Source organism: Amphiura filiformis, chromosome 12 (genome assembly GCF_039555335.1).
Source record: "Amphiura filiformis chromosome 12, Afil_fr2py, whole genome shotgun sequence".
Classification (NCBI taxonomy): Eukaryota; Metazoa; Echinodermata; class Ophiuroidea; order Amphilepidida; family Amphiuridae; genus Amphiura; species Amphiura filiformis.
This window is the reverse complement of record NC_092639.1, coordinates 57,217,564-57,230,714: the sequence shown is the minus strand read 5'-3', so window position 1 is coordinate 57,230,714 and position 13,151 is coordinate 57,217,564. Positions and strand designations below refer to the sequence as shown.

The following is a 13,151-nucleotide window of genomic DNA, read 5'->3' as shown; positions in this document are numbered from 1 at the left end:
GCGAAAACAATTTTGAAAATATCGCGCTGCACCAAAAGCAGGTTGCATTCATCACCTGTTTAAGTGTTTATGTCTGCAATCATAGTATTGAATACAATACCGGTCTTTTCACAGATACTTATCTTACAGGTGCGAGTGACCAGCATATGGTTCAAAGCACAGTGTATCCATAAATTGTTTTCACCCATTGCTATGATAGTCAATCCGATTATTACATCACTTCGCCAGCGTATAGCCCATTGGGGGTTCAGAGTTCAAATATGTGCTGCTATAAAATCTGGTCTACAAAAATGGTCAATAGCCTTTTTCAACACCTACAATTATAATTTAGCATCTGTCAAAGGCATTTATTTTGCCCGTCCCAGGAGCAAACTCCCTAAAATGACTGTCAGACAGGTGGCTAGCTAAGACACTGTTTGTAATGCATCACATTATTGTTCAACCATTTTTGCTAACCAAACTCCTCTTTGAAGTTCTCTTCGTCGCTGGGCGGAATACCCTCATTTGTGTAATTTCAAATGCAAAGCCTCATACCAAGATCAAAATATCAAAACCTCATAATTATGTTCAGTTTTGGTCAAAATCTTTTTTTGTGTGCTAAAATAACTGCCAACCCCTACATACCTACATCGAATGTTACAACCCTTTTAAATGCGAATGTTACCACCCTTTTAAATGTAAACTGGATTTAGTGTCTGTTGATGCCAAAATAACCAACATCATTTTCTACACAAACCCTGTTAGTTTTGATTTGAACAGTATTCCGTACCTCCGACAAAATTGTATATGTGAGATGTTGTCATTGGGGCCCACTTTTTATATTATGAGGTTTTGCATTTGAACTTGGAAATTTTATAAGGCTTTTCCCACCCAGCAACGTTATTTCACTTCACTTGACACTCAAAGTAACACAAGTTAACAAAGCAAGTTTGATTTTTTCCAATCGTCTTTATATTTTATTCATGACTAAATAATGTACACAAAACATAAGCCCCACTGCCTACTCGTTCTCTTCGCTTCTGATACGAGCGTGTGCATTTGTTACATGTACTGCTAGCTGTTGTGCCCGTTCTACGATGGTCTTGCGCTTCTTTGCCGAGACGCCATGAGCGATTTCTGCTGCGTACCTTCTGTTTGTCATCATGAGGATTTCTAGTTCCTGTGAATGAAAGAAAATACACAAAATAATATTAATATTAGAGAGATATTCATTCTGCACTCGGTACAATGTAGTCATATTTCACATATCAATCCGAATGCCGAGTATGAGTTGATGCAATAGTACTTTTCAGTTTAATCGCTCAACACCAAAGTGCTCAACACCTACAACTGTTATAGTCCAGATTTGCGGTGCATTTTCAGATTTATTGATATAAACTTTGGGTCACAATTATCAGAAAACTAGTCTAGAGATGGGATTGTTTTTTACTTTTAAAAGTGTAAAAAATATTTCAAGTCAAGATTCTTCATTGTTAAACTATATAACATAGAATAGAACATAAATAACTAAAAAACAAGTATATTTTAGGGTCTCTTTCAATAAATTGTGATATTTTGGGGTATCACTACCCCTGCCCTTAAAGTATGATACAGGCAGCCTCACTAGGACCTCACAAGGACTGTCTTTTGGAATTAACAGGAGAGCATATATAAGGAGCCTTCAAGGAGAGCCGTTTAGAGAATGGCAACTAAGGAGAGCTAAAATTCATTCTCCCATATATTCTTCATTGTTAAACTATATAACATAGAATAGAACATAAATAACTAAAAAACAAGTATATTTTAGGGTCTCTTTCAATAAATTGTGATATTTTGGGGGTATCACTACCCCCTGCCCTTAAAGTATGATACAGGCAGCCTCACTAGGACCTCACAAGGACTGTCTTTTGGAATTAACAGGAGAGCATATATAAGGAGCCTTCAAGGAGAGCCGTTTAGAGAATGGCAACTAAGGAGAGCTAAAATTCATTCTCCCATATCAGATTTAAGGAGAGCAGTAGAGAGCGAAAGATTTGCTCTCGCTCTCCTCAAAATGCAGTCCCTGATCCATTGTTCGAAACAAGTACTTATGCTCGTGTCCTCTTGTCAAACATCATTGAGGACAACCATATTGAACTTGATGTACTTATCCCCTGGACAACCACTATATTTTACCTCCAAAATCATGATTTATGAAATATAAAACGATGAAGTTTTCACTTGTCAGGTTTACAAAATGTACCACTTTGAGGCTACAGATTTTCTAGAGCAAAAGACATGAAACAAATTTGATTCTTTGCACTAAAAATATGACACATTTTGAGGACAACCAAAATGTTTTGAGGACAAGCAGAATTTATGATTTAGTTGTCCTCGGGACATCCTCAATATTTTCCTTATTTCGGACACTGCCCTTCTCAAACATGTTCATCTGTCACAAAACGGTTGATGGTTCTTTAAATTTAACCCCCAACACGTTTGCATATTCACAGAATGACCTTTCAATGTTTTGGGTACAAAACTAACTCTCCACAACTGGAGGTCAAATTTTGGGCAATGGGTAATAAATGGAGGTCAATGAACTATGCCACTGGAAATGAGGCTATTATAAAGGCTTATAGTGTGTTCACTTACTTTTACATTGTGTACAATGAATTTCTTGAAACCACAGGGTAGAGTATGCCTGGTCTTCTTGGCACTGCCATAACCAATGTTGGGCATGCGCTGCTGGCCCTTGAAGCGACGACGGACACGATTGTCAATACCCTTGGGTTTACGCCAGTTGGGCTGAAGGTAACAAACAAAAACAATGCAATTTATACTTCATGTGGAATGAAATGATTTTAAATTAAATACCGGTACATTATTTATCCTTTTAGTTATTTTTGCCTTATTTTCTTCTTGTGCCCCTTCGATCTGAAAATTTAGAAAATCCCATAGGAAAATTGCAAAAAGAAATGGAGAATATGAGTATACATTGTATGTTTCAAAACATGCTCAGCATTTCCTATTTTCCAGGACATGCTCCATCTCACCTCGTTTGCACGGTTTTAGGGGTTTGATTGTTAATAGAAATTGAGGCTACGTTGGGTTTTTTGCATGAACAACGATAATGCCCTTAATTCTATTTAAAACCCCACCCCACCCACCATCCCCATTCATAGTTTTTTTTCATACATTTCCCCAACATTCAGTGATTGCAATTCATCAAATAATAACAAACAATCAGATAAAATGTGACGTGTCATGTCAAAAGGAGAAAATTTTGGGCAGGATCGTAAATGGAGAAATAGCCAAAAATCTTCTCGGGGGTGATTTTTTTTGGGTGTGAATTTGGGTTTGTTGCGAATTTGTGATACATTTATTAATGTTTAAAATATTGTCTGATAGTTTCAGACCGGAATATTGTAACGGAACCCCCAGTAGGCACCTTAGTAGGCCTACTAATATTGAAAACCATCATTTAAACTTCGGCAGCGCTAATCATATTTTTATCATATTTTATAATCTATTCATTTAAATCTTTATTTCATTTGCTCAGGTATTGCGTGCTTGCTTTGCAGGCGCAGCGCAGACGTCACATAAATTGCGCGACCAAATTGTTTGCGATATAGAAATGAAATGCCGATCGTGTTGTTTTGGAACGGCTGAGTTGCGGCCCAGGCTTTGTACCGGTGGGCGTGTTTTGCATGTCTTGCAACTCACACTTCGGCACGCGGACATTCTGATAAGATTCGCTGATCCTTTTAGGATCAGCTACGTGAGTGTTGTAATAATTCGTAATGATTCGTATTTAATATAATATCTGACTAGAAATGTGCTTTTAATTTACTTATAATTTTTGTATACTTTTGGATCACGGAGACTCAGTAAGCGCGGATTAATTCCGAGTGAGTTCTCGCTTTAAATGGCGTGATCAGGTTTTTGGTTTTTCTATTTTTAACTTCAGTCAGATAAACAAAATACGCATCATCAATAAAACATAAATCATTAATTTCTTTAGTTAATTCATCTCATTAATTGTCACGATTTTCTAATCAATACTTCGGCCTTTTAATAAATAAGTAATATAATAAATGTATTTGAGAGATCGGCGATAGAGTCCGATACTCTAAATTTAGTCATCAATTGGAGCGTGGGAAATTACAGCAATCAGCTGTTCATTTGTAAACAAACCCACGATGATTTTATAAGTGAAGCTTTTATGCCGATGCATTCGTGATTTTTACAGGATGAAGTGACTGATTTTAGTGATTTAATAATGTCGTTATTTTACTGATAATTTCAGTGATGAGATTGGAGTTGTAAACTTGATACGTGAATATTGAATATATTGTTGTGCATTGTGAAGCTTACAGTTTATGCTGGGAAACCAGGAATCAGTACAATATAATATTGCTAAATTCATATGTTGTCATGAGTCACCTTTATTGATCTCATTTCTTTAACTAAGTTACTTAAATTAATTAATTCACAATCCGTGGCAAATCACAATCAATTCTACAACCATTTTCATAATTAACGACCAGGTATTTATGCTATTTATGATCCTGACATTTAGGCCTATATTTCAATCGATCCTTTGTTGGGACTATCACGCTACCATTATACATAGTCCATATTTGTATTTGTAGGCCAAGGCACATCCGTTTCATTTGGGGGCAGCGGTGGGATAGAAAGTCTTTTTATCAGATTTTCGACCTGCATTATTATAAAATTGGCTACAAATAGTGTTAGTAAAGGATCAAGGAGATTTAAACGATGGATCAATAAGTTAAGCATAAAAACCTCATGTTAAAGAGCAATTAACCTCAACAATTTGAAACTCGAAAATCAACTTCAAATTCGACACGTGACTCGAAACTTGAAAATCGGAATCGAGATCACAATGAGGTGTTCTTTGATACCGACTTGACACAAAGTTAAGGGCATTTGACGACAATACTGTAAATAAGCAGGTCAAACCCTTCATGCCAAGAGCATACAGAATCTGTCAAATAATTTGGCTGAAGTCAAGAAAATTGAACTAATGCCATGACAGTCACCACTGCCAATTGCAACGAGTCTTCGGACTCAGACATGCAAGAAAAGCATGAACAATGGCACATAGCCTCTTTACACAGTAAAGTTGGTCAGATTGAAGCAGCTATAGAATGCATTGTCAAAATGTTGACTGAAGCTCGTTTCAGTGATCCAAATGTGTCGGCTTCAAAGTACCAAAATAGTAACGAGCAGGATAACATGGCATCATTCAGTGAAGCCACTGCACACTCTCAGTCTAATGACTATGAGCATGCACCAAACAAGCCTGACATCAAACTAGATAAATATGATGGTACAACATCATGGTCCAATTACCTGCTACAATTGAACTGATAGCAGAATACTATAATTGGAACGATTATGATAAAGCTATGCATTTAGCTGCAAATTTAAGAGGTACGGCACAGGGAGTATTAAGTGACGTGAACGTTTCAAAAAGACACAACTTCCAATCACTGGTAACTTCCTTGAACCTAAGGTTTGGTCATGAAAACCAGGAAGAATTATTTTGGATGAAATTAAATAATAGAGTCAGAAATCCTAATGAAACTTTACCTGATCTGGCTCATGATATTCGCACAATGGTTAAAATAGTCTTTCCTACAAGGCCGGATTCTGCCACACAAGCATTGGCAAAGAAATACTTTGTAAATGCAATACAAGATAGCCGGGTAAGACTGAACATTTTACATGCCAAACCTGCCTCTTTTAATGCCATGGTACAAATAGCAGTGGAAACAGAGTCTTTTTACAAGGCCGAAGAACTCAGAAAATGTCATATGGAGTCAAAAACTATCATTGACAAAACCATCACTGACTTGATAGAGGACATTACGGAGGAAATATTTCAGGTCCAATTAACACCTGAAAGAACAAAGAAGAAATCTCCCTCCGCTCAAAAGCGAGCCTGGAAAAGGCGCGCTATCCGTTAATTTGATGGAACATTTGGTGGCTTCACATGTGTAACATGCGCAGTTACACAAGTTTCATGGTAACACCTCAACCATGTTAAGAATTGTCACCACAAGAAATAATGAAAAGAGGTTTAGTGACTTCACATGTGGAAAGTAGCACGAGTTTCATGATGTATTTCATGATAAGAATTGTCACTATAATTAATTAATATCAAATCAAGGGTTGAAGAGTGCACTTACCGAGGGCCCCGGTAATGGCATGATTTTTCTTTTGATTTGGTATGATGCAGTTCAAAAGTTTAAAATGCTTTTGAACAAACAATATTGTTCAATGACAACAAGAACAATGTATTTTATAATTTAACCTCATCAGATTTGTACAAGATTTTCATTGTACACCAAAACTTGCAATAATTTGATTGCAAATGGTAATTTAACTTACCTGTATACTGCTCTAAAAATGATGGAAGTTACATAGCTTCAATATAATGTATGCATATATCCATCGACCTGTTGTGTGGACACAACAACGCATACAATTGAGCAGACTAAACTGAAATTTGAGGTGTCCGCTGACTCATCAAGAGAGTCAAGAACTCTCTAATCTAACACTACAGCAGACATAAAACCCTCAGAAATTGTCATAGAATACAGAAAGTAACAAACCAAAATTACTTTCGACATTCTGTGGCACCTCACTGGCATCAGATGTTTAAAACTACCAGGCGACAACGATGGTGTGATGTTTCCAGATGGATGTTCGACCAGTTCTACCGACTCAATCTATGAAGACGAAGTTTGAAAGCAGGCTGTTCTACGACTCATTCTCACAGACATTTTCACAGACATTTTAAAATTACTGTGGAAACCTCAAAAACTGAGAACTCTAAATAACAGCACCTACAAGCCATGCACTACAACTACAAGCAGAAGAGGAAACTACCAAGAACAATTTATCATTTGCAGAACTCATGAACATGTGAACTTAAATAATTTCTTCTTGTGTTGTGTGATTCCTGATAGAAGTGCATCGTAGTGGCAACGAAGACAACAACGAAGTCAAAGACATTGGCGAAGGAGATTACAACTTCAGTGCAAGTGTTCCAGTTATACAGAGTTCCTACCTGAGGATGGAAATTCAAGATTGGACACAGCCTGACACAGTGCATGAGTGACAGACGTCATCAACCAGGAATGATGGAAGGATGGATAAACCTTTTTATATTGTTTGATGAAATGAATTTGTATGTTTACTTTTATAAGCTTACATGTCTGTATAAACTGTAGACCAAAATTGCATTAATTTGTCACCACTTTACCTTTCAGTCTTCAATGTTTCACCATGTAACAATACCATTCTGTAGTCAGTCAACTTTATATAGAGAGACATTATAATATAAATCCACAGAGACATGGATGGACGTCATCAAGCAGTGTTGAAAATTTCACATTTTTGTTGTTTATATTCCTGTCCATATGGCCATGATGGCTGGAAAACATTGCTGGAAATCTTTAAATTATTATTGGTGAACATCAACCATTCATACAAGTGTTGATGTAGAAAGTACATTGCTCGCCGGTACATTTTTTTATTGTAAATATCGTACAACTGTTTTGACAGTTCATTATCGATTTTCAAATGTTATTGTTTGGCGAACAGCTGATTCAATGAATGAAATGACATGTACGCATGTACGTGTCCGACGAACTCTTCACGCTGATGCACATGTGTGTACATGTTTACAACTGCACATGTTTGTTGCCTTGGTAACGTTGAGTAAAATTGAATGTTTCTGGAGATAAATTTATCTCACATGTTTAAAATGTGTTTATTCCTCAACATTAAAAGATTTATTCTCTTGAATTATTATATGTTTTTGCAAACACTGTTAAAAGTGTGTTTATGTAGATGTGAGAATCAGAATTAGTACAAGAATTCATTATTTTGACTGCTCAATTTTGCAAATTCTAAAAAGCTAGCGAAAGTAGTTCCTGCTTATGGGATACGGGCTGTCAGTAGCAGCTCAAACATTTGCGAAGATGTACGTAAACATTGGAAATAATTTGTGAATGAACTGTTTGTTATTGTTTCAATCATTCGTGTATTTCATACTTCTGGATACAGTTCTCGTGTGCATTTAACGAAATTCAACTGAGTTGATCGTTTGTTCAGGAAGTTAACGTAAGCACTAATTAACTCTCGTTCTTCATGACTTTTTATACTGTTGTCTTATTATTATTATTTTTTTTTTTTGGTAAGCTTAAAAATATCTGAACCAGGAGATGACTGCAGATTCGCTATCCTGTGACATTATGATGTTGGATGTCCGTAAATAGTCCTGATTCCTGAGATGAGACTGGATGATGGTGGATTCCTTTGCTCAGGAATGGCATTACTGGTAATTGTGATGTAGGACTTGGTTTTGTATAATGTGGCAGTAGATCTACAGTCTGAAAACTGGTGTTTATTTATGTATTTTTTTTTTCGTGTATATCTTTTCAATATTACCTCGTATTTTGAGGACAAAATGTTTTCTTAGAAGGGGGTAATGTAACGGAACCCCCAGTAGGCACCTTAGTAGGCCTACTAATATTGAAAACCATCATTTAAACTTCGGCAGCGCTAATCATATTTTTATCATATTTTATAATCTATTCATTTAAATCTTTATTTCATTTGCTCAGGTATTGCGTGCTTGCTTTGCAGCTTAGCGCAAGACGCATAAATTGCGCGACCAAATTGTTTTTGCGCGATATAGAAATGAAATGCCGATCGTGTTGTTTTGGAACGGCTGAGTTGCGGCCCAGGCTTTGTACCGGGTGGACTTGTTTTGCATGTCTTGCAACTCACACTTCGGCACTCGGACATTCTGATAAGATTCGCTGATCCTTTTAGGATCAGCTACGTGAGTGTTGTAATAATTCGTAATGATTCGTATTTAATATAATATCTGACTAGAAATGTGCTTTTAATTTACTTATAAGTTTTGGATACTTTTGGATCACGGAGACTCAGTAAGCGGATTAATTCCGAGTGAGTTCTCGCTTTAAATGGCGTGATCAGGTTTTTTGGTTTTTCTATTTTTAACTTCAGTCAGATAAACAAAATACGCATCATCAATAAAACATAAATCATTAATTTCTTTAGTTAATTCATCTCATTAATTGTCACGATTTTCTAATCAATACTTCGGCCTTTTAATAAATAAGTAATATAATAAATGTATTTGAGAGATCGGCGATAGAGTCCGATACTCTAAATTTAGTCATCAATTGGAGCGTGGGAATTACAGCAATCAGCTGTTCATTTGTAAACAAACCCACGATGATTTTATAAGTGAAGCTTTTATGCCGATGCATTCGTGATTTTTACAGGATGAAGTGACTGATTTTAGTGATTTAATAATGTCGTTATTTTACTGATAATTTCAGTGATGAGATTGGAGTTGTAAACTTGATACGTGAATATTGAATATATTGTTGTGCATTGTGAAGCTTACAGTTTATGCTGGGAAACCAGGAATCAGTACAATATAATATTGCTAAATTCATATGTTGTCATGAGTCACCTTTATTGATCTCATTTCTTTAACTAAGTTACTTAAATTAATTAATTCACAATCCGTGGCAAATCACAATCAATTCTACAACCATTTTCATAATTAACGACCAGGTATTTATGCTATTTATGATCCTGACATTTAGGCCTATATTTCAATCGATCCTTTGTTGGGACTATCACGCTACCATTATACATAGTCCATATTTGTATTTGTAGGCCAAGGCACATCCGTTTCAATATAACTGGCATCTTGTATTTTTTGAGACATTTTTCAAGGTAATTCCTATTCTCAACATTGGCAATAATATTTTTATTTAGATGATATCTCAATTTTCAATTTCATACTACCATATAAACTTACGAACTCAATATCCTCGCTTTAGGAATGTCCAATTTCATTGGGGAAAATGGCGTTGTGGAGCAAAACATCTCTATATTTACGACATGTAAAAACCTTAAAATTGATACCCTGCCCAAAAGTGTTCTTTTGACATGACACGTCACAAATTTGATCCAAAGGAAGAAATTTTTCTATCACACACGCTATCACTCAGATATGTTGTGTATGAACTGATGACAATTTATTGTACTATGGATTATTGTTTACATACCTTCACTCTAGCATATCGGTCAGACTGATGGCGGCGGAACTGGCCCAACTTCTTCTTGACAATCTTATGCTTGACCAACGGCCTTACAATGGGAGCCATCTTGTAATGTGTGCCAAATCAATTCTGATGGTGGATAGAAAATATGATCAAATTAATACCGATACACAATTACACAAAATACATACAAGATAGTCATAGTGAAAACAAAAATTGAATGCTGATCATTATCATAAAAATAATACCGAAACTTTAACACCCTAGATACAAACAAAAAGGATCATTTTGCGAGGATGTCCATAGTCTAGAGCGGGCCATGATAGTCTAGAGATAGAGATGGAGATGTAGTTACTGTAAATGTAGAATTCTACACCCGGCCACCAGAACAGAATGCGTGATTGCCAGTGCCGTACTATTACGCTGACTTTCGTATTCGGCGAGGAGGACGATTTCGACCTCCTGGTTTGTTTACAAACAGAGAGGTAGACAAAAAACCGTTCCGCTTGTCCAAACACTCCAGTATCAGAAGGATGGTCCACAATAGCGTGATTCACGTAACCTGAATAGGGATTAAAAAGCTGTCACGTAGAACCATGTGCTTCTATTGTCCAATTTGCCATCAAGATTTCATATGGAAACAGTTCAGACCCAGTACACGATCATGTCAGAAATTAATATTTTGTTCTGGGTCTGATTATTCGGACTACGTGATTGCGTGAATGCATTAGCTCGAGATAGTCTAGCTAAAATACAGGTTTACATTTACTATCTTACATTATCTTGCTGTATTTCAGCTAGAGCTCCAAACGACAAGCTTCTGGGTTTTTTTTGGAGAACAAAACTGTTACGCAAGATGAAGAAGAAACCCGCCTTGGAGCCCGCCCTACTCATTATTTCATTGTACTTATTGCAATTTGCCTCCACACATTACGTAATCAACACAAAGCTTTTGTGCGGATTAGTGTGAGTGGATAAGAAATTGACAGTGGAGGATACGAAGGACACGCCGATTGTTAGTTGTCAATCATGAATTGCCGCAACGTATTAATATTTTACTGCATGGCATTCCGCAAACACCAAGACAAATTATGCCGTATTTTTCCAAAGATCATCTCATATGAAGTAAGCTGAATGCGATCTGTACTTATGTAACATTCCGATTGTTCGAAAATTTCTAACTTTCGTATGAACAACCGATAGCTTGTGATACGAAGTTAGAGCGCAAGGATTTGCGCTCATGTAACGCGATACCTTCACTGACCTTGTTTGGTACATGTACACGGTTGGCATACAGGTCCCAATATCATGCATATGAATAAAAACTTCTTCCTGTAGTTTCTTATTGTCTCAAAAATATGAGGATATTGTTCTTGACATATTACCGACACACTGTGCTATACTCCTGCATCAGTTCGTCATTATTGTACTTACTAAAATCGTCATTTTGTGTAAATTTTTCTGGAGTGATCGCCGGACATCAACAACATGTAGCGGCCGCCATATTGTAATTAAATACATACTTGCAACACTGCCAATTGATGACGCGCAGCCAAATTGTGTTAACTATAATTTTTCACTATCTTTTGCAAGTTTTCTGAGGTGATTGATTACAAATATTACAAATATTGTGATTAAAATAAAATAGCATTGGTATTTTCCCTTTCTTTGAATTTACAAAAAATTATTTCATTATAAGTTTTTTTCGTTAAAAAAAACCCAGGTGACCTATGGTACCTTGCAAGCTTGAGGCTCCATGAAGCGGGTGGGGAAAAAGTCGTGGGGGACCGGCGAACCAGTCAGTCGTCAAAACAACTGCGATCAAGAAAGATCGCAGAACTACAGGATCTATTACTGTTTTTTAAATGGTCAGAATTTGTACTTCGGCACCTGTATTTCCGGTTAAAAGTAAGCAAATTATCTGGCGAAGATACATAAATGTTAGCCAAACTAAATTGTAGCCAAATTTGATAATTTAAAAAATTGTTTTAGAGCGTTTTAAAACAGTCGACGAATCTCTGACTCGGGCAGGTATCATTGCCCATTCTAACTTTCGTATCACAAGCTATCGGTTGTTCATACGAAAGTTAGAAATTTTCGAACAACATTCCGATCGCTTTTGATAACCTATTATCGGCGAATTTGCTTGAAAACACGTGAGTTCATGTTGTGTAAACATAATTAGCATAGACACAAATGAAATTACGATGCAATACAATGCAATTTGAATGCGCAGCAGATCTATAGAAATAACTTTGCCCGGTTTTATGCAGAATTAGACCCTGTCTGGAATGCATTGCAATTGCATTGCCATGCATGCATGCCCATTGATAGCAACATTTTGTACAGGGCGACGATGCATCGCGGGTTTGTATTTGCATTAATGTGCATTGATCGGCACGAAAAGGAACACTAAATCACTGATATATAGTAAATTAAGTAATTAAAGTTCATTTTCAGTTTGAAACCTTTTACATATATCACCCAGATGAAGCGATGTGGGGCGATATTTTAGAGCATTTCTATTACGTACCACACGCAAATGTGAAAGATGGCCGAAGAGGCCCTACAATCTCTTTCACAGCGCTAGATAAACGACGGGCTTGTGATAGCGTGAATCCGTATGTAGCAGAGACTACACATTCAAATTCTTCACACTGCTAGAAAATGTGTGTACCGAAAATGGTCTATGGTCAATGATGGTTAAAGGCACATTCAGTGATTTGCTCATCCGAACGATCGTAAAAATCATCAAAATTCAGATTTTGGTATCTTTGTCATTATCATAGATGTGCTAACATAGCTTGCTATATGTTATTCAGCCGAAAGCCATGTATTTAAAGGGGCATTTCGTGATACAGCCTCATCCCCCCACTTTTCCCAAAAAAAGTTGAGATTTTTACACCACTGGATACCTCTGGCTACATAATGTTTATGTACTAAATATTTCTTGCAGATTAATTCGTTTAGCAAAAATATCGCCAAATTTGAATTTCGTTCTGGTGCAACAGAACGAAATTACAACACATTGCCTATGCATGATTATAC

The 13,151-nt window shown here is 36.5% G+C and overlaps 1 protein-coding gene across 1 annotated transcript; it reads right to left on the bottom strand.

Moving 5' to 3' along the window:
* Positions 1–933: 933 nt before the first annotated feature.
* On the bottom strand, positions 934–12,789 carry LOC140166464 (large ribosomal subunit protein eL32-like). Its single transcript, XM_072189943.1, has 4 exons — positions 12,637–12,789; positions 10,110–10,232; positions 2,614–2,766; positions 934–1,159 (listed from the first exon to the last, which is right to left on the bottom strand). The coding sequence occupies exons 2-4, from the start codon at positions 10,206–10,208 to the stop codon at positions 1,001–1,003; spliced, it is 411 nt and encodes a 136-aa protein (XP_072046044.1). The 5' UTR covers positions 10,209–10,232; positions 12,637–12,789; the 3' UTR covers positions 934–1,000.
* Between the last annotated feature and the right edge of the window lie 362 nt (positions 12,790–13,151).

What these genes read in the sequence shown, in the direction of transcription:
- LOC140166464 (XM_072189943.1), bottom strand. Translation starts at nt 10,208, where the DNA reads ATGGCTCCCATTGTAAGGCCGTTGGTCAAGCATAAGATTGTCAAGAAG. An exon ending in ACCGATATGCTAGAGTGAAG is followed by an intron (nt 2,767 to 10,109) that starts GTATGTAAACAA and finishes TGTTACCTTCAG; the next exon opens with CCCAACTGGCGTAAACCCAA. An exon ending in TCATTGTACACAATGTAAAA is followed by an intron (nt 1,160 to 2,613) that starts GTAAGTGAACAC and finishes TTTCATTCACAG; the next exon opens with GAACTAGAAATCCTCATGAT.